General features: G+C 42.8%; 1 protein-coding gene across 1 annotated transcript in view; it reads right to left on the bottom strand.

The window, feature by feature from the left end:
- The window catches only part of Tapt1 (transmembrane anterior posterior transformation 1), a 49,502-nt gene extending 24,333 nt beyond the window's left edge, over positions 1-25,169 (bottom strand). Inside the window, exons 1-3 of the mRNA XM_085691920.2 lie at positions 24,965-25,169; positions 16,949-17,079; positions 5,749-5,867 (exon numbers count right to left, since the gene is read on the bottom strand). Of these exons, the coding sequence (XP_085548046.2) occupies positions 5,749-5,867; positions 16,949-17,079; positions 24,965-25,154 (440 nt within the window). The 5' untranslated portion in view covers positions 25,155-25,169. The remainder of the gene's footprint in view (positions 1-5,748; positions 5,868-16,948; positions 17,080-24,964) is intronic.
- Positions 25,170-25,728: the final 559 nt, after the last annotated feature.

Genomic DNA, 25,728 nt, shown 5'->3' with positions numbered 1-25,728 from the left:
TACCACAATTTAAAGGATATTCAAGTTAAAAAACCCATACAGTCTCAAAAAAAAACCCCATACTGAAAGATTCTCTGCATCCCTAAATTTCACCTTTTAATTCCTACAAATACTTCTACTATACTTTGCAGTTATTACAAATGGCAGTTTCTTGTTATACATTTTACTCTATACATTATACATCTCTGAGCCGTTTAAAGTCTCATAGATCCACGGAAGTAGAATTACTTGGAGAACGATGCTCACTGGGAGGCAGCCCCACCCTTGATACTCTACCGGGAAAGTGAAACTGATACTAGCAAGATCAAGAAGGAAGAGGCAACCACAAGCTGAGGCACCAGAGCCCTGCTGCTCAGTTAATTTCAAGCCATGGACACACGCCAAGTGTCAGCATGACTTATTTCCCTGTAAAACACGTGTGCAACTGAAGAGGGGAGAAGGACAAGTACTGCTGAGACTTAGAACCTATGTATTCCACATGTTCACATTGTTAAGAGAAGTCCCTTTATAATCCTAAAGTAGACTAGAATACAGTACTAAGAACAAGATGCTTTTCCTGACCTGGGAAACTAAACAGTTTTTCAAGTTTGACTGACACACAGTAACTAAATAATCTCTTAGCAGTTTACACCTGATGGCTAACAGCTTTTCTTCTACCTTAAATTAGTTATATTAGAATGAAGTGGCTGATTTATGAAGCTGTTTGTGTTTGGAATAACAGTAAAAAGTGCTTCTAGGAACAAGCAGCTGGGTTGTGTCCTGGGGCAAGGATTGGGGTGTTTGCTACCACAAAGACCCAAACAAGTCATTAGAGATTACTTCACAGGTGATTGTCAGGGGTGATAGTGGGGTCAAACATTGTGGGATAAACTGGATAAAGCTTAAGACCAAGTGAGGATGCGAGTAAAGGACAGGGAATCCAGTTCCTCCGTGCTTCCATCCTCTAGTGGTTATGTGGCCTATGCTGGCGCTCTTGCTTTTGTATGGAGGTCAATTTGGCCAAGAGTATAGAAGGAAAAATCAGGGTTTACTCACCACAAGGAGTCCCTGTGCCACCACACTCCATCCTATAAAGGAAGTGAAAGTGCTCCTCCCTTCGGTCTGATTTACAAGAGAGAAAGAAAGAGAGAAGGTTGTAATGTTGCTACGCTACTTAGAGCGTCATGCTGAGGAACACGGGGCAACAAAACCTGATGCTATGAGGGCTTTCTATGTAACAGTAGAATGCTGTCCACTGGTGCAGCACACCATCAGCCTGGCAAGAAGAAATAATGGACGTACTTGTTTCCCCAACAAAGATACTAAGAGCTCTCCATACATGCTCTTGTGGTGGCATTAGTTATTCAGGCCAGATTCAAAGGCTTAATTTTGTATGGTAAGAGAAAGCCTATTTATACTGCACATAAAGTGCTAATGTGAGCATAACTATATTGAATGAGGTTAAGGCACATGGAAGAAAGCCAACAGGTGAAGAAACTCAAGAACTTGAAATCCATAGTTCTTTTGTGAATTGAGAACTCTCCTATGGGGTCAGCACTCGAAAGAAAAGATACTCTCCTTTCCTAAAACAAGAAGGAAAAAAAAAGCCAGTGAAGCCTTCAGTAAGAGTCATGTCTAAAACCAAGACAAGGGACCAGAAAATCTGTTTGTCTGAATTTTATTTACTCTAATTATAGAAGAAAAACACCCCCGCATTCTTAAATCTAGCACTTAGCACTGTAATGTTCAGCAGGGCTTTCTTACTAAAAGCTGTAGACTCTGGGCCGAGATCTTACCATTTTCCTCTGCAATCTCATTCAACATTTAACTAAGTGTGACAGAATTCTAAAGCACAAAATAATGGCAATTTTAGGAAGAGACAGTATTCACAATGATTCACTACTTAAATTACCCATATAATTGGTATTTTTAACATATTTCACAAACTTGGAATATGTTAAATTTAGAGAGATGATATTTGAAACACCCCGATAACTCATATAATTATCATAACCCAATTCTGTTCCTATGTCTTCAGTATCAAAATCTTCTGTAAAATGAACTATCTTATCCTATCTAGGAAAGGAAAGAACCTGCTTCTCATGATCCTAGATGCATCGCTCTCTCTCCCTCTCTCTCTCATTAAACATTGGGGAGCAGGGGCTAAGACTGTTAATTCATCAGAAACAGATGCAGCCAAGTCTTTCTAAGATTCCTGAGAGTGGTATCCGCTTTCTGCAGGAGCAGTGAAGCATCCTTTACCAGCAGCACACCCCAGTGTAGACTCACAATTATATCCTGACAACATCCCCCAACAAACACAATTTTAGCTGGTTGAGACTTGTCAATATGGTTTGCTGACCAGGAAGTCAAAATGAAGCTGAGTTACTGAATAGGCTACAAAATCTTGCTGCCTCTCACTCTTGGCTAAGGCAATGTCTCTGTTCAGTCCATTGTTATCAATGGCAACAAAAACCCAAACCTCAAACCAAAGCCAAAACCACATCAAGATAGCAGAAGATCTAAGAACAGGCTCAAAGCAGACACTCTGGGTCAGGGCCATTGCTCGCTTTAAAAAGCCTTTCACAGATGTTGACCAGAGAGACCTTCAGGCAGAGGAGGAAAGGCTCACTCAGAACAACGATGGATGACAAAGGGCAACTCTGCTGCTGCCGAGTCTCTGCCCCGCTACAGTTTACTGTTTCCATGTTGGGCTTAATTAACAAGCACACTTTTCTTCTATTTTTAGAAAAAAAAATAACAAAGAGACTAGGAAGATTTTTATTGAATAAATTTTTTTTGAAACAGAAGAGGTGAGGATGAGAGCAGCTGGGAAAAGCACAGTCAGCTTTGCAGGTTCGAGTCAGACTGGAGGAGAGAGCACTTTGCTGAAAAAGACGGAGCATGAAACAGCGATAGGCAAAACAATCAAATAATCTTTAACAGAAGTAGAGAACATTGAAAGGGAAGCTATAAGATAGAAGAATTTGGCTATTTAAGAATAATTCTGTAAAAATCAAATGTATTTCGGTCTTCCAGAAATACCCGAAAGGCTGTAAGCATAATGTTAGCAGTAGTTTTGTTGAGAGTCACTTTTCACAGTCTAATATATTTCCATGCTTCAAACAATCTACAGACTTTGTTTTCACTGTTCAGAGAAAATAAACTGTGGCTCACATTATTCTAAACACACATTGCTTAACTTAAACAATATTGAAGGTACTAAGTAAGGCATTAAAGCAATACTTCGTATTTTCTGTAATCTTGTCTGCTCATATAGATGCTTCAAGGTGGTTGAAATTCTTCAATACAATTTTAACTGTATTCTTGGGTTTCAATTATTATTTAAATATGAGTGACAGCATGAAATGTAACTCTTCAGTTAACCTACACTGCAGACAGAGTATTACAAATTGTTTATACTAGGCTGCCCCCTACAGTCCTCTTAGTTACAAAACCATGGAAATAGAAGGCACTACTCAAATGTGACTAAAGTTAATTTTGACAGAAAAATGCTTCAAACTAATCTGTTAAAGCAATCATTGTTATGTGCTAAAAAAATAAAACAAAATAAAAAAAACCCTTACACTATTATAAAAGGGTCAACTACAGGAAGCATCAATTATTTACCTGAAGCAAACTGGAGTAGATGACTTAAGATTCCTATTTTCTGCAATACCTCTTAATATCCGGAATAGAAAGACTATGCTAGATGCTACTTACATGTTCTGCTTCCCCAACTACCAGAGAAACACAGAAATGATTTTGAGCATACAACAGTATTAGATGCCTCAAGAATAAGTATCTTCAAATAAGATGATGAATTTGACCCTCAAGAGAATCTTGAGAACCTGACATGCCATCATCAGGCAGCGTATGTCACCCACACGCTACCCACATAGAAAGGGATGAACCAATCCAGAAGAAAGAGTCTCTAGGTTGTTTCACCCAAGAATGCCAACAGCTGATCAGAGCATGCCACGGATAGAACATGAACCTATTAAACACTGCTGATAAAGGAATAACGAAGAAGTGATCTCACTCACAACGCACATGGGAAACCCCTGCAAGACCTTAGTTAATTTATGTCAGGTTGCTGCATTGGATTAATCTAACATTCCTGTATCTCCCTCTTTATGCAGCCACACATGAAGATTTACAACTGGTAGCATTTTATTGATTTTCTTCTTTTGGCTTGTGAAAAGGGAGCTAAAATGCCAAGACCCAGCAAGCTCTCAATACAGAAAGCAGCACATAAAGGTGAGGCTGTGAGAAGTAAAGGACCTGGCCGCAGAGGTCCCTAAATGCTTACTAATGATAATGACATCATCATGCCTCTGGAAAACTCTCCTTAAAGTCAAAAGAAATACATGATAGATCCTAAGCTCCTCTCCCCATCTGGTTAACTTATGACTAATAAAACGTGTGGCATAATTCATATCATTCTGGAAGCTGAGAAAGATTACAGATACAAAATACTAACTTCTATTACACTGATGTAAGCTGAACTCTTACAATTGTTTTATTCTCTGCAATTTTGCTAAGAGTAATTTTTATTTCTTCTACAACCTGATCATTATTTTATTTCTATTTACATTAGAAGCACTTCTTCATCCTCAAATGTACTGAGGCCCCTTTAAGAGGACTGTATTTACTAGTATTATTAAGTATAGGCTCATTTTCTACCTCCAAAGAAACGCCTTTGTGCCTTTAGTCTTTTTAAAAAATTTACAATTTTGAATACGTACTAGTAATTTTTTTAATTCAACTTTGGTGGTAAAACCATAATTCCAAACGTTATGTTCCATCAAATATTCACCATAATTAAATGGAGTTTCACAAATTACTATTCATTTTATCATTTTAAAATTTCAAACAGAAAAAAATGTTTTTTTTAAAAAAAAATTACAAAAGTGACCCTTGTTAGAGTTGTAACTCAACTGTGCTGGACATGGAGCGGAGGCATGCCGACATGGCTGTCTAGAAGGAAACTCGAAAACCAGACTTCCTACTCCCCTGAAGAACAAAAGCACACAACTCCACATAGGCTTAACACCCCACCTTTCTGATTGGTAGAGCGGAAGTGAAAGGAACTGGTATTTATTTCTGGGTGCTGTAGGCAGGCACCCTGCTGGCATGCTTTTTATATCTCCAGGTTTCTGTGAACTGGTACTGAGCTCTCAATGTCCTCTTCTGACAGCTGAGAGACAAGCTTAGGGGAAGCAGGCACGCCATCCAAGGTTTGGGCTGACTTGTCTTCCTATCAGAATGGTGCCTTTATAGCTCTCTACTGCCGTGAGCTGGAAGTTTGTGATGAAGGATTCACAGGTCACCAACAGTGATTTTCAAGGGAACTAGAGGAAGAAGCCTGCGGTGAGGGCTACTTAGGGGACTCAGATATCCACCTGCCCAGCCTAGAACCTGGATCTTTCATAGATGAGGCCCAGAAGACCTCATAATCCACAAACAGGTGGGTTAAGAACATGGCCAGTCAGTTTCTACTTTTAGTCCTGTTTCTCTCCTACTCGCCCACACAGCCTTCCACATCAGTATCAGTTTACTGGCTAAGCAAAGGTTTGGCCCAAAATCTCTCTGGAAAACAATGCATATATAAAATGTGTAACATTATCTAATATAAATTGAACAGATAAGCAGTGTTTAAAGACCTGTGATTGAAACTACATGAATCATCTTTGTTCTAAGAACCCTACAAATTATAAAGCAAATTAATTGTTTAGACACTAAAAACAGCCAAAGATCTAAACTTACCGCAGGCCATAGCAAGGCAGAGTGAAGAGCCTGAAGAGCGCCAGGAAGACTCTTAAAGGAAGCAGGGTGAACACATACAGAAAGGCATCGAGGCACAGGAAGATTCCAAAAAACATGAGCTACGTTGACAAAGGAGAGAAGGGAAAAAAAGAGAAATATTCTTTAAATAGTTGTAGACCAAAATTCAAACATTCAGGATTTCTAAACTTACGAGAAATTAATTCCCGATTACTTGGTTTAAGAAACAGCACAATGTTAGGCTCTCATTACTCTTGACAGAGTTTTCAGTTTACCATTCACAGAAGCCAACTAACTACTCAAAAGAGAGTTGCTTGGACTCAATGACAAGACTTTCTAGTACTCCTTAAAACATTAGAGAAACTAAGTAAAGTCTTTCAGATGAGCTTACTACCTTTAACCTTATTCTTCTATGTCCTGTTCATCAGAAAGATAGAGGTAGTTTTAATTTGAACAGTTTTTGTAAACTGGTTACTAAGTTTAATATACTTTTGCAAGCATGGATAGCTGCTATACTTGGAAAGCCCTATTCTGATTAACTGCAGAAATAATTATTATTTTTAACCCATCCCGTTTCTTATGGATTTATACTCCCACCCCCACTAAATTTAGCAGGATACTTCCTAAAAGGAAGTAAAGTCTTTCTTAGCTTGAAGTAACTGGACCTAGTTTATTAAACTCCGCTGCTCAAACGTGGTGACTACCTGTACGCCTGACATACAAACATGTCTGATGGATATGCTCTCACTACAGTACCCTGCATAACTGGAGGCAATAAACTGCCCTGCCTGTATGTACTATCCAAATTCACCCTGCTACAAGCAGAAGTTTCTCAAAACTCATGAGAAAGCTCTAACTTCCAGGACATGGGGTCTTTAAAGAGGTGATTTAGGTGAAAAGGTTATTAGGCTAGGTCGTGATCCAACATGACTGCTACCCTGGAGATGGCAGCTGTGAGCCTTGCCTTCAATGGCTTAGCTAGCTCTCCAGCCCAGACTGGTGCTCTTATGGACACCCATAGGAATGACCAGAGGAGGACCTTTGGAAAAGGAGCCTGTCCACAAACCAAGAAGAAACTCTGTTGCCTCTTACATGTCAGGCTTCCCCCTACTGCATTCCTGTTGCTTAAACTGTACAATGTACAATACTTGGTTATGGTAGTCTCAGTCAACATATGCATACGTATTTAAGCAAAAGCCTGTATTTTATTAATTTCTGACAAAATCTAAGAAATAAATATCTTATCTATAAGCCAGATTTCTTAATCTGAACATACAGTTGTTTTCAACAGTCTAGAATCGTGAACAACAATGAGAGCAGAATGCTAATCTAAGCCATGTGGAAGACTACAGTTTTAGGTCCTCCCCCTTCATGAGTCACCCAGATGCTACTGTTGGTGTGCAGGGCTGGTTTTCAGGTATGCAGAGGAGTACTAAAGACTGAGCAGCAGTCCTTACTTATGACTCTCCTGCTCTTGAGAAACCCTTTCTGTCTGAAGAGTCTTGGGTATGTCTACACAAGAACACAAAACACTAAGAAGAGCAATGCCTGTCTCCTCATGTGTTTATGTTAGGCCAGGCCTAGGGGGTAGGGAGAAAGAAAGCCTTCAGGGCCATGAGGAGCTAGCAAGACAGTAAAGATGGGAAGAATAAAACTCCTCCTCAGCTCAGCAGGTTTTGTGTTAGTATCCTGCATGGTATGCAGCAGGAGCAGAAGTCTAAAGACCTTCCTTTCACAATGCAAGTCTATGCCTTAAGCCCAGTGGATGAGTAATATCCCTCTTATACTGTGTAGGCCCTATAACTGGACCACTGGAGCTGGTAAAAGATCTCATGACTAAGACAGAGGAGGGCATGTGACTGCAATTTAAAACCATTTTAGCTGAGTGAGGGCAAATATTCACAAATGTGAGAGTACAAAATGCAAAGAAAAAGCAAGAGGAGAGTCCCTCAGTTTGGAGATGTGGGAAGAGGACAGTCCTTGCCACTGTGGCATCACATTTTCTCCTAAAGAGCACTCTTCTAAATTCCTTACGAACGGAAAGAATTAGAGAGATGAGTGGAGTGTGAGCCTAGCCCTGTGCAGGATATCACTGTCCATCATCAATTGTTTGTTTGTTTGCTGTTTTTTGAGACAGGATTTTCTCTGTGTATTCATGGCTGTCTGGAACTTGCCCACAGCTAAGAATATACTTTACAATGTATTTCACTGTGTAGATTCATATACATACTCAAAACAATGGGAAGAAAGCCTCACAAAAATAGTATCTGCTTTTGGAGCACAAGCTGATGTTTTCTATTTCCCCTCTAAATAATGACATCTCCAATCCTGAGCGCCAAGTGAAATGTGTTCTCAATGAGTCCATGAACTGCCAATCCATGCTGGCTCATAGTATAAAAAAACCTCAGCCTATGAAGGTAGGCGAGTTAAAGTCTGGTTCCTTCCAGAGCAGACACTGCAGACATGGAGACAGTGGGCCTTTGCTGAGGGCAGTGTTGGAACACAGTGGGAAGTTCTTCTTACAAAGGTGAATTTGAATTACAAGTTACAAACTTCAGACACTCCATTCTCAAATATATTCTCTTCAGTCTCATCCTCAGAGCACTGATCAAACGTGCATGAAAAGATTCCTTCAAAAACAACTGTGGGCTTAATTAATGAGGTGACCGCTGCAGGTCCTTGAGTGCGATCAAGGGCAGGACTGTTCGCTGGTCTGACTCCGAGATCTGCCCCTCAGTCTAGGAGGCCTCTAGAGGTGCAGCCTTTCTTATGGCCACCAGGCCAGGACTAACTGCAGTGACACTGCGGATATGTTCTGGAGCAGCAGGGCCATGGAAAAGATGTTGTCATTCTGCAGAAAATCACACCATGCTCTATGCTCAAATTCACTGCTGAATTCCTAGTCCTTGATATTAAAAACGACTCACTGAAGACTTTTCCCATCCGATACTCTGTGTTGAGGCTGTTATAGGAGTGGTAATGTTTCTATAACACTGTTGGGCAATAAACATTAAACACTTGTGAAATGTTCTAAGCATTTACACAGAACCTATTAATGTTATTCTTAGCCATTTGAAACACTTGTCTTAAAACAAACAAAAACATAGCTTCTATCCATGGGGAATTTCATTTTTTAATTTGAAAATAAAAAAAATCTCCAGGGCCCCTCCCTTAATGTCGTTTGAAATTTCAAAACTATGGCTAAAAAAAAAGTGTTGTGGAATGTATTTATTTCTTCAGAGTTCATTAGAATTCTGAGTACTGTTTCCTCTACCGAGGCTAGCACACATCTTCTACTATGTCAAAGCATTGCAGCCTTGAGTGCTGGCTGGAAAACAGGGTAAAGAGCCTAGAAGAGCTTCCTCTCTGACCCCAACTGCCACTTTGTATCTGGTCCTACAAAGGGGAAAAAGGTCCAGGGGACAGAGGCTCCACAAGGTGTTAATGACCTCAGAGCTGGAAGGAAACAGTGCAGTGAGTGCAGGTAGTGAGTGGTGAGCCAAGGAAGAGTCCTAAGCAAGAAAGCTAAGTAGAGTGCCTGGGACACAGCAATGTTCAACAGCATGGTGAGAGAGGCCACTCACGATGAACCTTCCTACAAAATAAGAATTAAAGTGACTATTTTAAAAACCCTAGGGAAGGATAAGTGCTTGTGGTGTCTGTGTTGGGAGATGTGGGGTACACTGAAGCCTATGCACATGACAGTCAGGAAAGATTTCCACAGAGGGAACAACAGAGTCTGCCAGGCAGTCAAGAGGACCAGAATTCTACACAGAAACATGTGCCTCATGCAATGTGGGGTGTAGGCTGTGGATACAGTTATATAAGAGACATAATACCATCTTCAGTTCATAGCTAAGGAGCTCAACTTCTTATCCAGCAATTCTCAACAAATGCACATGTAGGGATCTGACTTTGAACGTAATTGCCACAAATTCAAGGACAGACATCTCCAGAGTAAATAATTTCCATCTACCTGAACTCAAAAATTCATGTCCCTAAGACGTCTATACTCAGACGGCCAACAAAAGGACTGCTGAGTCAGGTTCTTCTGTGCTGGGTGAGCTTATATACACACCTGTAAGCACAGAAAGCAAGGCAATCTCAATCAATACATCACAGTCAGCATAATCCACATCTGGTACACAATTAACAATAGACAGACTTCATGAAAGGTAGAGAAACTGAAGAATTGAATTTGTAGAAAGGTAAATACAATGAATGACCCTACTATTTTCTAGTCTCTTATCTGATGGTATGTCCTAAGTACTCCACTTGCACTAACTTTGTTAGGACTTTTCTCAATACACAGGCAGAATTACTACTTGATACTCTTAATGGGACAGACTGGACAGAGAGGGTCCTGCTGAGAGGCTGGCCAGATGCAGGACAGTAAGCGTGCCCTTAAAGCTGGAACAGGATGAAAGTTATCCAAATACATGAGGCCTTCATAGCTCCTGCAGACGAAGGCAGCTGTCACAAGGTGACAACACATCTTTTAGGCTCAGATCTACTTTTCAGGAAGAGATCAGTCTTGTTAGGTGGACAGTACGCAGTTGAGTCAAAACAGCCCGAGTAAGGGATCAAGGTAGCATCATGTAAGGTATCCAAAGCCAACAAGACAAAAAGTTCCTGGCTAATAGCTCCTAAGTAGTAAGGCTACAAACAGTCCTCTTCTAATTAGCTGGATGGTCTTATGTGCCCAGCAGGCAACAGCAACTTCACAAGGAGAGGTAGTGGTAATTCACTGGCTGCTGTCCCATCTTATCAAGCCTCATTTCTCGGGGTGGTGCTGTCACCATGACCTCAGGCAGGGATGACACACTCTGGAAAGAAGGGGAGGAAGGCCTGCCAAAATGCGAAGTCCAGTCAGGCTGCAAGGGTCTTCCATCTTCTCAGTAACTCCCTAAATGGGGGTCTGGGCAATGGTGTGTCCCAAAGAAAGGCTGCATCCCAAGATGGATTTAGAGGATGTTTCTATAAACGTGTTATCATGGAATTAGAGGATGACCAATAAGTCACTGAGAGAAACAGGGGTCTGAGTAAGCAGTATGTCAGTTTCACAGTGAAATCGAGGGCTGTTTCACTGAAATAAAGTGAATTGATAGCTGTTACTAAGTTTTCTTTGCATACGCCTTGTGATGAAACAAAACCAGCTTTATATGATGTAAATTAAGTTCATTACTATGAGATAAACTTTTGAATTGTTCTGCTTAAATGTTAACTTTGCTTACTGTCAAAAAGAGCAAGAACTGAGTTCGCCTACTAGAATCTTTCTGTTACCATCTATTTTCTCTGTTTCTCAGAAGCAAACTCATTAAAAGGTCTGTGGTGGTTAGAATAAGAAAGGCCCCCATATGCTCATATATTTGAATGCTTGCTCCCTAGTCACTGGAACTGCTTTGGAAACAATTAGGAGGTGTGGCCTTGGAGGAGGTGTGTCACTGGGGTGAGATTTGAAGTTTCAAAAGTCCACACCAGGCCAGTCTCTGTCTTTCTGTCTCTGCCTTGAATTTTCAAGTAAGATGCTAAGGTCTCAGCTACCGCTTTAGAGCCATGCTCCCCAATCCTAGACTAACCCCCTGAAACTGTAAACAAAGCCCCAACAAAATGCTTTCTTTTATAAGTTGCGTTGGTAATGGTGTCTTTTCACATCAGTAGAAAAGTAACTATGGCAGGTTCATGTGCTATTAGGCCTCTTGAGATGACTCTGTCAATCTTCTCATCTTAGATGAATATAGTAAAGTCCTAAGGAGACTAAAACGAGCAGGCGGCTGACGCTGGATCACATGTTTCTGGTACTCTGGGAACCCCTCTTCTTTTTGGTTAACAGTCCATGCTTAGTAATAACATATCTTCACGTGTTGACCATGTAGTTCCCAGGTGATGCTACTATTTTGGGAGACCCTGAGAATTTAGGAGACAGAGCCTAGGAGGAGAGAAGTTGCAGAAGGGTTATCCTTAGCAGCTGTATTCTATCCTGGACACCTTTCTGCTTTCTCTCTCAGCTTTCTGTTTGCCTCTGACACCGACACCCACTCCCATCACTAGGTTCTGCCTTACCAGCAGCTCAGAAGTCACAGAGTTAAGGTCTATGCACTTGTACTTCTGAAATAATACGAACAAGTAAATTTTGTTTTCCCAAGTTGTTTATGCCAGTTTCAAAAATCTGACCAACTACATAAATATCATTATTTTTAACCTTCAACCTGGTAAATTTAAGGTTCATAAAAATTTGTGAGTTTGCTAGAGGCAAAAAATTTTCATTTTTGAAGTTTGTCTAAGCTACACAATAAGTTCTAGGACAAATTTAGCGAGATCTGTTTTGAAATAACAAAATTAGGATGGTTCAGTAGTGGAGCACTTGCCTCATTGCACCTCCCTGTGTTTAATCCTTAGTACAACAAAATAAATAAATAATGATGAATAAATAGGTGGTTGAAAGATTCCATAAAAACGGTAGCTGCATTTAAGACTAAACTGAGGATCTTAGTTTACAGAAGATGTATTTAGAAACTATCATATACAAAGTATGGTAACCGTGAAATAAATGGCTGCCCAAAGCATGCCATTACAAGGTAAAACATACTTCCATTTTAGTTTAACTTTCCATAACAGGCAAGGTTCATAAACAAGTAATTTATGTAAAAGTTCCACAACAATTATTGTAACCTATATCTGATATATATATCCAACATGAGGGACAAATGACAAGTAGAGGTAAACAAATCAATTGTAGATAATATTTTATAGAAAGATATGTAACATAAGGAAGGATATGAGCTATCCTTGCTCATTTTCAGTCCACACTGACTGTTGCTGTCCTAGTTTTTCAGAAGCACAACTCTGAGGCTAACCCAGTAACTGTTCTTAATCCTTTGCTCTGTTGCCAAAACCCAACATTCATCACCCTAGTTACAGTTGGGAGTGGCCATGTGTTTATTTTTATTTAGTCAACAAGACACAAGTGGGAGTGTTGAGAGCTCAGGAAAATCTTTAATTCTCTAGGAAGGGCGTCAAAAGGTGGCACTATCAGCCTCTCTTTTTTTTCTGATTATAATGGAAATTTAATAACTTGTTCTCAACTTTCTATTTAAAATCAATAATCGGGATGACTAGTAGCTAAATACCGGAGAATGGGTAGAACGAGGTCTTGGAGCTATGGCAGGTCACTAGCCTGCTGGACCAACTGAGGCCTCCTTGGATTACATTTGCTCAAAGGGAAGGAGATAAAGCATGTTTGAGCAAGCCTCTACTACCCTGACTGTCTGCTACACACAGTCAGAGCACTCCTAACAAATACATCTTGGGCAGTCTCCTCCTGAAGCCTACATTCAAAATTCTTTAGCCTGATCCTAAGACAAAATCTAGACGAAGTTCATCTTCCAGTTCTTGGCAGCTCCTTTTTCACACCATGTGCCCATCTCTGACTCTTTCCAGCGCCGTCACCTGTACCACCTGGTGCATGCACACATACCCTGTGATGCTCGCTCTACCTCTGCAATCTGCCTTTCCTTTTCTAACTCTGCCACACCAATTTCCTTCACAGGTCCTGCCCCAGCCTTCTTCTGCAGCTCAACTTGTAAGCAAACTTTCCCTTCTTGAAATTCTTAGCAGCATTTTACTTATACAGCTTAATAGCACTTATCATTCTTTATTTTCTATTATAATTACTTCTGTATTCAATATTTCCCAAGACAACCACATGATAAAATATGAGTTTTTATATTTACCTATTCACTTCCATGCTACAAATGCCTAGGATATATTATAAGTACTTAAGAGAGAGCAAATAAATAAGTAAGTATGTGATCTTTATTTCCTTAAATTAGCATTTAAACTGGTCAGGGAATTTTAGAAAACACTATGATGGGCAGGTTTGCAAAATTTTAATTTTTGCAAAATTGCAATTTTAGATTCACAGAGACAACAAAAATAGCCCTTAGACAGAGAAAATTGCATATGTGACACATAGGAAATCATTGCCTAGTACTGGTCCCTACCAAAATATGGATGGGAAGTGGACTCAGTCTGGAAGTCAGCATAGAAACTGCCACACAGGACAGAAGGCATGGGACTTTGTCCTCAACTAGCTTTCAGTTGTATCCCACTGAAACTAAACTTCAAAAGTTGTGAACTATGAATCAACTGTAGGTCATGTTACCTAGTGTGCCTGTCTGGTGAATCCTTCACGAATAAGATCAGGTTTACCCAAGACAACCTGACGAAAAGGAAAGTGGGAACATCGGCTTTCCCTAGGTTCTCTGTCTACCAGTGGTTAGCAATCTGAGAAAGGCTGGCAAACAATCATCTCTTGCACACTTGGCAAAGTCATGTTTAATGAAAGCAAAGTAGGAGATAAGGGACCCAAGGGAGCCTTGGAAGCAGGTCTCTCCCAAGCACCTCCTGCCGCGTCCTAAAAGCTTAGGAGTGAAACCTGTGGATGAAGAAATTCACCTTGTTCTACGGCAAGACACTCCCAGAAGGTGCTAAGGTGGAGGACTAGGAGAGATTCTAAAACACTTGTACAGGGTCTGACATGTAGTTGATCCAGAAGCAGGAAATCCAGGCCCAGGAAGGTGAGGGAATAACCCAGGAGTCACAGCCAGAAGCTGTGGGGCTGGGATCTGAAGCCAGCAGCGGCGGCCTGGGTTGAGAGCCACTGCACTATTCTGCCTCGTGCTTTCTCTCACAGAGAATGCCAGTCCCCTCAGCTGTACGGAACACAGAATGACACTCCCCACATGGACCATAAGAACTTAGGAGCAGACCTCAGAAGAGTCTCAAAGCTGAGCAGGACTGGAGGCTTGCGTGAAAAGAAAGGAAGAAGGGAAGGAGGGAAAAAGGGAGGGAGGGGGGAGGGAAGGAAGAAAGGAAGAAATTTATCTCCATTCAGACCAAGGAAGTACTCTAAAATGTCAGGGCCTTATACCAGAGGAAGAAGTTTGAAAATGGAATGTTAGGGAATAATTGGAGGTACTGTTTTAAACAGAGAACATATCTCTACACAACGTCAAGTGTAAAGTTGTTAACCCACTGACACATGTAGTTTCTGGGATTATTTTGTTCCACATTAGTTGACAGGTTCAGTAAAAGATACTGAACTGATTTTCCTTGGCCTTAAAATATAAACAGCGATGTTTATAGTCCTTGCAGAATTCAGAGAAGCACAGACCTCTCTAGTTGCAAAGTATCTCTTCCAGATAATGTTATGTGACAGTATTTACCAAGAAAACTGTCAATAAGGTATTGTATGTTGATATAGACAATGTTAACTAAAAGGGAGGAAATCATCTTGATTAACCTGAATGTCCAAGAGTTTCCCAGGCTTTAAGTGAGGTCCCTTCTATATGAGCAGTCAAGGAGAAGTGTACTCAACTGGAAACTATGACTCTCTTCTGAAGCATCCCCATGTTCCTAAAAGACTTACAGCCAGCAGTCACTTTCACGGAAGGCAAAATAACTGAGAAATGAAAGTTAATTTAAATTTGGGATGTTATACATTTAACCTTCATACAAATAAATGCAATTTTATAAGCAATACTAACTCCTGGTACAGATTCTTTCTTTAAAAAGGCAAATCCTGATGGCAACACACCACATACATTACTTAACCCACCTGTGGTCTCACAGTGGACTCTAGTTTAAGAAGACTTGTTTGTATTAAGTCTTATTGAGACCTGTGGGCATTTACTCCCCATGAAACATGACATCTGCTTGCCACTTTAAAATTGCTATGAAGGAAAATGAACTGCTTGTTCTGATGAAGAAAACAATTAATGGATATTGTAACAAAGGGGCCAGATACATATGGTCCCACTGTAAGGGAGACCCTGGTTGCATTTGAGAAGTTTGGCTGTGTTTGCTGTGTCTGGGATTGCTCACTGAGAGAAAAACTTAAGGCTAGGTGGGTATATGCTGGTCTTACCCCAGACAAACTAGATGTCAGCAGATTGTCTTCTCCCTGCCTGTACACTACGTCCAAACACTTTTGCCCCATGGTTTATCACTGGAAAAAATAAACAATGAGATTTAAAAGGCACCCAAACAGTGTTTTCCAATATAACTGATTTCAAATCTCCTTTCTTCCCATAACAAACATCTGTCTCACCTTGCCAGCCCCAGACACAATTTTAGCTGAATCCCCCAAGAGAAAATGCAGTTACTCTGGTGCTGAGAAAGGGATGCTGCAGAGCCCTCCCCCTCCGTCAGTCCCTCAGGCTGCTCTAGGGCTCCTCCATCCTCCTCATAGAGACATGATCACTGACACACACAGGGCCTCTGCCTCTCCTCGGCAGTCCTCTAAACCTCAAATCTCACTCCAGTGCCAGCTCCCTCAAATCTGTAGCATGTGACACTCTACCAAGAACCTCAACAAAGTAAATTTGCTGAAGCTGGCTGCCTACATTTGTTTCTTCTCCTCATCCACTGTGGCTGGGTGCTGGCTTCCCACCACCTGCCACACCTCTTGCTTCACAGTGCAAGAGAAGAACAAGCTGGGAAGCTCCCCACAGCCATTCTAATAGGAAGCACAGCTCTGAGGAAGCAGCCAGACTCGACAAGCCTTCTGTTACTATAAAAACCAATGCGTTAGCTCATACATCTTCCCTTGTAATAAGATCTGAAATCTCTCAGGACTCCTAGTCCAGCAGCATCAGAGGAAAAGGGCTTTCCTGTCTCTGACTGACCTTGCAACGAGCTACCGAAACTTGGTCTTCTTTTATCTGTGTTTTCTTTTAACAGGACGCTTTCTGTGACAAGGGTTAAACAAGTCATCTTTTTCCTTTGAAGGTTTATCACCTATGTCTTCAAACATGTGGCTATTCTAAGAAACTGAAGCCCCAGAAAAGGCTGAAATTAAATACCGTAAGTGGAAAACAAAGAAAGTGCTATTCTAGACGCACACAACTGAAGGGAGCCAGCAGAGCTCAGACAGAAAATAGATCCTGGATAAGGCTGTTTGGACACGATGAAACTAAGGCGTGGAGAGAGTCGGCAATGCTCCCTTCACACTAGAACCAGCTGCCGTAAGCTGCTTTCTACACAGCAGCCCCTTATCCCCAGACATGCTCAATCACTTACCATGTTATTTACAGTAGTTTAAAAACTCAACAGAAGCTGTTCACAATTTTTTTCACAATTAAAACTTTCAAATGATGTTTGGAAATAAAAAAAAAAGTACCTTTTCCAATTCTCTTGGTATTCGCATACAAGTGTACACTCTTTCTCTTCGCTCTGTATACTTGGCCTCGTTATGTTCGAGGAAGTACCCTCTTGTTAGTTCAGCACTGAGGAACCTCAATAATGAAAGTTCTACAGAAAAAAGAAAATGACACAAAACAAAATTAACAGTGTTTATCACGGAACGCACAGGTTAGCTGGGGCCATAAGTAGTACACATAGGAAGCAAAAGGGGAATGCCACAATCTGTGCCTTGAAGAGAGGGACACCCAAATGACTGGAGGGTACTGTTGGGGACTGGTGTACAAACTGAAAACACTACAGGAGCATGGAAGGGATGGTTACCGAGAGCCAGAGCAGTCAGAACATCTTTCGAACCAGATCTGGGTCTCATGGTGCTACAGGTGTGGATGGACGGTAGAGACACAGAAGAAAGAGTAGCTGTGAAGACTCCATTGGGTAGGTATTCCAGGAGCCAAGAGGCCTGAAGGCACTGCTTTCAGCCCATCACTATGCAAGGGCAGTCATGCAGATACAGGTCAGCTGCCTCCTGCTTGGGTGAGCCCTGAGAGCCTGCAGAAGTGGGCTAGCAGCGGCACCTCTCCCCGTGAAAGCTTATTCCTGCTATGTGAAAGTTTCCCACCGCCTTGAGGTCATTAGCCACACAAAGTGGAACCTCCCTTTCCAAAGGCTGGGCCACTTGTGCATGTTTCCTCTGCTGCTCCAGCATAAGTTTATCGGGCAGTTTAGATTAGTAGAGGAAGGCAAGGCCAAAGCAGCTGAAATGTTCGGCTCTGCTGGATTTGAGGTAAGCAGCTGAGGTGGAGATGCTCAAGCCCATTCTTTCTGGTGTGCCACGTTTCCCATGGTACCTCAACATCTCACTCTACAGGAGGCCAAACTTTCCTCCAGGATAGCAAAAGTTTTCAAACTCACCTCTGAGCTTGCGCTCTGCTCTAACAAATGTGGCAAGTGGGGACAGTCAAAATGAGCCTCAGAAGGCCCTTGGGAACCAGACGCAGGCTTAGCTGAGGGTCTGAACAGTATGCCCTAAAGCTTACTTCCATCAGCACCGGAACGATTCCTAGCTCTGGTCACATACCTGACTTATTCTGCTAAGTGGTATGCTGTATGTAAGTACACAGATACACACACCTCTAAACAGCAGACTAATATTGTATTTGCAGAATTGGTAATATACTGAGAAATATCTGAGTTTGAAATGGGGGAGGGCAAGACTTCATGGGGAGAAATGTCACTATTTCCCCATAGTTGCTTGGCACAGGCTTGGGAGGGTCACTGTGCACCCTGCTTTCCCTTCTTAGGGTGTTACAGTTAAGTCACGGGCTGAAGTAGACACAAAATACAAATGCTTCTGCTTATATTAACAGATGCTCAGACTTAAAGGTATGCTATAACCTCACCCACAAAGAGTAAAAAGGGTGAGAAACTTTCTAGAACTATAGAAAAATCTTAAGAAAAAAAGAAAGCCCCAATGTGCTGCGCACGAGAAACGCTAATACTAAAGAAAGCTACGCTTACACTGAGTTTGGTGTCAACTGTTGGCACTGCCCATCTAATCTTATTTAACACTGACTTCACATGGGGGATCTACATGAACATAAAAGTAGGATTAACCCAAATGTTCAACATTAGTGGAATTAATAAATATCAATGATACACTTTTAAAGGACAATCAACTCAGAAGTGAAAGGAAGAGAATACAAGTCTGTAGAAGAGAAGAGCTGCTGGGTGCTACGGCTGGCACTGTTCTGAGACTGGGGAGTTGGCAGCACCTAAGGCCCGCCAGCCTTGGCCCATGGTACTCAGTGATTATGATTATAAATGACAGCCTAAGGGGCCTGGGCCTAACCCCCGAGAGCAGTGCCAAGGTGCCATCTCAGGATCGGAGGTTTCCTGCTCAACATGAGCCAGAAGTAGGGGATACTAGGACTCTGTCATCTGTACTAAAGAGACACACAGGCAGGCCATTATACAATAGTTTTATACTTTAAAAAACAAACTATAACAAAAAGTCCTGGATACACCTTGTTTACTGGGTAAATTCTCTGCCACGAGGGTGTTTTCCTTGGTGACTACAGAGGTCAGTTCTTGACATATTCAGTGTTTTCTGGCCCACGAAAAGAACATGGGGTCAGCTGGAGAAGGGACTACTGCACCAGCTCTCCCACCTCTGAGGTCCGTGATGGTCAAGTCACAGATCTCAAGTTCCCAAAAGAGAAAGCTGAGCCTGCTGCCAGTTCCACCTGTTTGTGTCTTGCCTTCCACACAGATCCCGAGCACTTGCCAGTATTCGTGGGAGAGCAGATGAAAACCACAAGGCAGATGCAGTGTCGTGTCTACATATTAACTGTAACAGTAACCATTTCTGGTGTGCTTGTTACCTAATATCTACTAATACTATCTCTGCAATCCTGGTTCTACAGTGGAAAGTATCACAAGTACATTTAACAAACAATATAACCTACATTAATTAATTTCATAAACATGTTATGATGTGCACAAAAATGTTACGACTATATTATAAACACAAAGGAGGACCATGTGAGGAATCTACCTCAGAAATACAAGAATCTTAGTGTTAAGCACCAAGTTAAATTCTTAACTGCTGAGCCATCTCTCATGCCCCAAGTTAGATTCTATAATGCTAAAACATTAAATCATAAAAGAGTATTCTTTAATTACAAGCACTCAAAACTGTAAAACCAGTTCTATAGCTATCGCTGGCTTGTAGATGAAGAAAACCAAGGCACAGAGAAGCAAAGGCATCTCCAAGGTTACCCCCAAACCAAGTGATAGACCAGAGTCAGAGTTCTGGTCAACTGGACGTTTTTCACTACTAGATTGCACATTCCGGTACTGTTCTTTTTTGAGACAGGGAGTTGCTATGGCTGGCTGGTCTAGAACTCACATACAGATCAGGCTGGCCTCAAACTTGCAGTGATCCTCCTGTCTCTGTTCCAAGGTACTAGAATTATAGACATGAGACACCGTGCCCAGTTCCCAAGTGTTTTTTAAAACAGACACCTCTACTCCTTCTGAAAAACCTAGTACCCCACCAGTCCCTAGTCTCTGTACTTCCACAGAACCTAAGGTCACTACTGTGCAGCCACACTAAGCCAGCACACTCCCTTAGGAGACCATAAACCAAGTACCTTGTGCCTTATTTTTATAATGTCCCTCCTAAGCAAGCTCCAAATGTAACAGTTGTCTCTGCACAACACCATGCTAATGAGCTGGAGAATGCTTTTCAAAGATACAGTAAATAATGCTGACTCAAACCCCAGGCTTCACGGTGGAAAAGAGCTTGAAGGCCTCACCCTGCCTTCCTAACAATAAGGAGGTGAGACCCTGTGTAAGGGATGGGATCCTTCTACTCTGAGGCAGCTTACAAATGTCTTCTCTTCACCGCATCAGATAATTCTCAGAACAATTATAACTAAAGAGGGGGAGACAACAGTATTCACATAATACAAATGAAGAAAGAGAAAATCAACAGATCTGTCGACCCACTTAAAGGACAAACATGAGAGCAAAGCCCAGAACTCTGACTGGCAAACACATCGCGCTCTCTCTCCTGCCATGATTACATTCACACACCCCCTGTTGGTTATTTTAGAGAAAAAGACCTGGCTAGAGTCTGCTCTGACCCAGGTCAAAGGAAGGGGCATCCACTGCCTTGGACCTGATCTGTCATGTTAGCCTTGCTGCCTGTGCCATTGTCCCCCTCACTCCCTGGAGAGGTGGCATTCTATAGACCTATCTGAGTTTACTTGTACTATGACTTTGGGTATAATCTTTTGAAAACAGAGCTACTTTACTATTTAATTATAAGTATGTCTATATTAGAAGATTGTACACATAAATAAAGTAAAATAACACCAATCGTAACTCCAAATCAATTCCACCAGTGTATTTAAATCAATATTCACCTATCACAGAAATGCTCTGTCAACCTGCACTTTAAGTTGAGAAATAAATGTATCAATCCTTTCCTCACCCCTGAAACAGAACTATTAGTCTTAGTCATCAGAGACAGCTTACTACAGCTTACTTTAGAAACTAGAAGCTAGGATCAAAAAGTATTTATTAAAACAATGAGTAATCATACATATATTTATATGTTCAGCAATATGTCTAAATATATCTTTCTTAAAATACTACACTGCACATTAAAAAAAAGCAAATTGGAAAGGAATGCTGGTTGACTGTTAAGAAACTATGAAACATGCATATCTCCAGCCTTAAGAAAAGAAAGTGTTTCTGAAGTTTAAACAGATACCTTAAATAGTAAACATACTTTTCTTACACATAGGCATATTCTGTACAGGGAAACTAGGAATCAACTTTCCTAGGAGACAACACAATAGTAGTTTTGCCCTCCTAAATCAAATGTAAGAAAAAGAACCATTTTGCATACTATATTCAAATTCTTGAAGCTTTTTATTGTTTGTTTTGTGTTTTTGAGAGTTGGGCTCCCCTTGTAAGCAAGGCCGGCCTTGAACTCAGAATCTTCCTACTTCTGCCTCCCACCCTTTAAAAAACATTTACGGTCTCATTTAGGACAGTAAAGAGGAAGAGTCTAGAGACAGTAAGGTATAAAAATGAAAGCAACATCTTAACGTTAACAGAGGATTAAAAATGTGAGAAATGTATCAACAATCCTGTAGCCAGCTTACAGGTCACAAACAATAAGATGCAGGAACTATGAATTGTTTGAAGCCCATTGTCAATCTGTGGGAACTGGTAACAGAAAACCAGTTGGCTTTTCTGGGTTTCAGTTTTTCTTTCTGCTCATGGAGCTACAGCAAGATGTGCAAAGGCAAGGCAAGGAAACAAGTGGGACAAGGGTGAGCGCCGTAAGTCAGCACCGTTCCATCACCAACAGCACTGATGACCACACCTGACATCAGGCTCATTTTACAAGCAAGGCTTATCTGCTCACCTCCTACACCTGCCTTATTGGGAACTGTTTCATGCTCCTGAGCAGGTGTCATGTTTATCTTACAACAAACCTCTGTTAAGTCTCCATGGAGAGTAAAACAGCTAAGTTAAATACTATTTAGTAGTGGCTCGATGAAATAGAGCCAAGTGGATTAGGCAAGTAGTCTAAACAAAAGCAATTCAACAACTGAACCAGGCTAAGAACACAGATTGCCTAATTTGTAGTCCAAAGTTGACTTGCTGGGTATCAATTCCCAAAGGCAAGTACAGTTACATAGAGTCTCTCTCACCTGGAACTTTGTGGATGAGTCAAACAGAACAACACAGGAATAGGATGATATGCACTACTTACTATCTGGTTTATGTTCAAAAGTGCAACATGAAAAGGCAAGAATTTAAGAGTATGAAAAAAGAACAAGGTGAGAGTGCAGTTCTTGGTGATCACTATTCCCAGAGTTCGAGGCCAGAGACCACATACAAGAATGGTGAGTTGGGTATCCATTTCTAACTGTGTTAACGTGTAAGAACTAGTATCTGTCAGACAATACACGAGTATAAAAAAAAAGATGCTGCTGAGAATCAAATGAGAGCAGAGTCTGCAAAGAAGCAGGAAGAAAACATAACTGACAGATAAATGCATGTCATATTTATAGCTGTATATACTCAAACTAATATACATATATATATTTTCTTCAACAGATTATTAGGATGGGCAGGAATACAATAACAAAGTGAATCTTGACCACTATATTTCATTTTAATTCACTTAAAGTATGGATACGCATCTTAACTGGATATTCATTTAAAGAGACTAGACTCTTCGAACTGACCAACGAATGTCTTATAATAAAAGCCCTGAATTCCTTGGGGGAAAATGGTAAAGGGGACATTGCGACTAAGTGATGGTTAGGGCCATCTAGACACCAAGATTATGACTTTCAAAGGGAGCAGCAAAGATTGCCCTAGCTTGCAGAGGGAGGCCAGGGCAAGTCCACAGGAGCCTTTATACAGAGAAGGGTCAAGTAATACTTTATTTAGTGTGAGCACTCAGTTTTAGGAGAGACTATGACTCAGGGAGCGATGTCTCCAGTCTGACACTAGGTGGTGCTCTCTGGCCCAACAGGTAAGTTTCCTCTATTTTGGAAAGGAGGCAAAGAAAGATTAACAAACAGCATTGGAAGAAAGCACTAGAGGTGAATCAAGAAGGTATAGATTTCTACTCTAGGCAGATGCCACTGCCAAATGAAGTCCCAGTCAGAGGTGGGCAGACATTAGAAACAGTGAAAGCTGCTTGAATCTTAAAGTCAGAAACCAGGGGACAGAAGAGGGTGGTTCACATGAAACCCACAGAGGAAAACCACTGGTTGGTACCTCTAACTGAAATGGCCCTGTGATGCTTGCCTAGGTTCCTGATGTCGCCTACCAAAATAGGGGTAGCCACTATCCGTCCTTTACACAAGACTGATGGACAGAGGAACAAGGAGGGCCATCCCAATAGCTAACGCTGTATCTCCCTAGTAAGGACTGAAGTTGACAACTCTACCTTTTGACCTACTAAGTACACTCAGCTCAGTGGACTGCCTTGGGGAAGAACAAGTGTGTGCTAAGAGGTGAGTTTATGGAAATCCAAGTATCCAGGAGCATCCTAGAAAAGTACACCTCTTCACAAGTTCAAGGTCTGAGTTCACCAAGGGCTCCTCACAGCTTCGTTCTTTTCTTCATGCAAACAACACAGGGTTTCAACAGTAACGGCTTTCCCGAAGCTCAAAAATATTTCAAAGAAACTGTACTGAAACCTGGTCACCTCTATTTGCTTGCAGCAGTCAGATCTAAGTAAACAAGCAGCCGAGAGATGGAAGACTTTGTCTTATTAGGTCCTGCCAATTCAGAAAGCAAATACTCTTGCAGGGGAGAGTTTAACCGACAACTAAACCAAATAGAGAATGCTGGAAAAATTTGAAGTGGCTAATCGAAAAAGGCCAAACAAGGCACAGCCTGTGCCCAAGTTTTCAAAGATATGGAGACCGACGTAAAACTCTACATCCAATTCTGAGAAGGAGCAACTCTATCAGATCTATCCACCAGTCATTTTGTACTGCTAAAACTTCAACCCCACAGCGAATGATAACTTGGATGTGTGTTATACAGGCTGCACGCTCTAGAGGCTAACACAGCCCCTATTCCACTGTAGCAGCTTGGAATAAGTGGGAAGAAATGCCATCAAGTTGCTGTCCAAGATCTTGGACTTACTATGTAAGAATTAAAATGTAATCAATCACTCGTATACCAAATGAAAGGGTCATGTCAAAATCTTCCCTTTTCTTCCGGGCTGACTACAAAGTTTCACTATGAACACCAAAGCTATTAAAAATTCTTCTAAAATAATAAGACCCGAGAACACACAGGAATCCTAATATTTTAGCAGTATGCTTTAAAGTGTTTACGGACGGTGGGGCTCAAAAGTGGTACTTGTTTTCTTGTGTGGCAAAGCTGTTCCTCCTGGCAGAAGTTTCAGTTTTAGGAAAAGTCCACATGTAACGTTTTAAGGGGTGCCACACATTTCGGAGGAAACTACTGAACTTCACGGTCACGACCACCCTGTCAGCTGAATCTACGAAAAACGTATTCCAGGAGTAAGTTAACAGGTTTCCGATGCTCAACTTCGCATAAAAACACAGGGGTGGGGGGGGGGAAGTCACCTTGGCATGGACATCACCTAGAAAGCCTTGCGCTTCCCATTTTTGACCTCTTTCGGATGCGGGAGACGCCTGTCACTGTTGAGACCGGCCGGGAACAGACGGTGACCAGGAGAACAGCCGAACCCCGGGGCGCACCTGGCTCAGGGATGGCCGCGGGAGCGTCGGGCCGCGCGCACTAGCGGCCGGGGGAGCTGTCACCGGCCGCGGGGACTCGGGAGCCATCGGAGCCGCGGCCGCTCCGCGCGCAGACCAGAGACTGCGGCGTCCCCGCCACCTCAGCCCGCGTCGGCCCCTCGGCAGCCCGCCGCGGCCTAGCGCCGCCCGCTCGCTCGCCCGCTCGCCGCCCGCCTCACCTGCGCGGCCGCGGCGCTTTTCCCGCCGCCGGTCGCTCTCGTAGAAGCCCAGCGTCTCGGTGTGCTGCGGCGCGGGCCCGTGGCCGCCACCGCCCTGCTGCTCCGCCTCGCCGCGGCCCGTCCGGTCGGAGCCGTCCGCGCCGCCACCGCCACCTTCTCCCGGGGCGGCTGCGTCGCAGACGCCCGCCATGTTCCGAGCGCCACAAACTGTCCCCGCCACCACCTCCCTCCAGCCGCCCGCCCGGCCTCCGCCTCCCGCCGGCCCCCTCGCCGCCTCGCTCCGCCCCTCGCCCGAGCCGGGGCCGCCGCCATCCGCAGCCCGCCGGCCGGCGCGCGCCATTGGCGTCAGCGGCGCGTGGGAGGCCGCGGTGGCCGCCGCCACGGCTGCCGCCATCTTCTTCCTGCAGTCGCCGTGGCGCGCGGCGGGCTCCGCGGATCGGGCCGCCGCGCCGGCTTCCATGCTGCCGGGTGGCGCGGTGGGGGACGGCGGGCGGCGGCGGGGCTCGTCGTGGCTGTCGGCGCGACCCGAGCCCCTGGTGCCACTGCGGTGACCCGAGTGCGCCGGCGCGACCCGCCTGGCTTTGGCAGCGCGGCGACTGAGGCCGGGCTCCAGCTCCGCGGCTCCCGCCGGCGCCGGCCCGGTGGCTCTGCTGTCTTGGCTGCATCTGTCCTGCATATTTATGATCGTCTGTCACATTCCCTGTCCGTGGACAGTGTCCAAAGCCTAGCTCGGGGGAGCGTGCCAACAGGTGGGGGACTCGGCC

Source organism: Myodes glareolus, chromosome 8 (genome assembly GCF_982192425.1).
Source record: "Myodes glareolus chromosome 8, mMyoGla1.1, whole genome shotgun sequence".
NCBI classification, from domain to species: domain Eukaryota; kingdom Metazoa; phylum Chordata; class Mammalia; order Rodentia; family Cricetidae; genus Myodes; species Myodes glareolus.
This window is presented reverse-complemented; position numbering and strand designations above follow the sequence as displayed.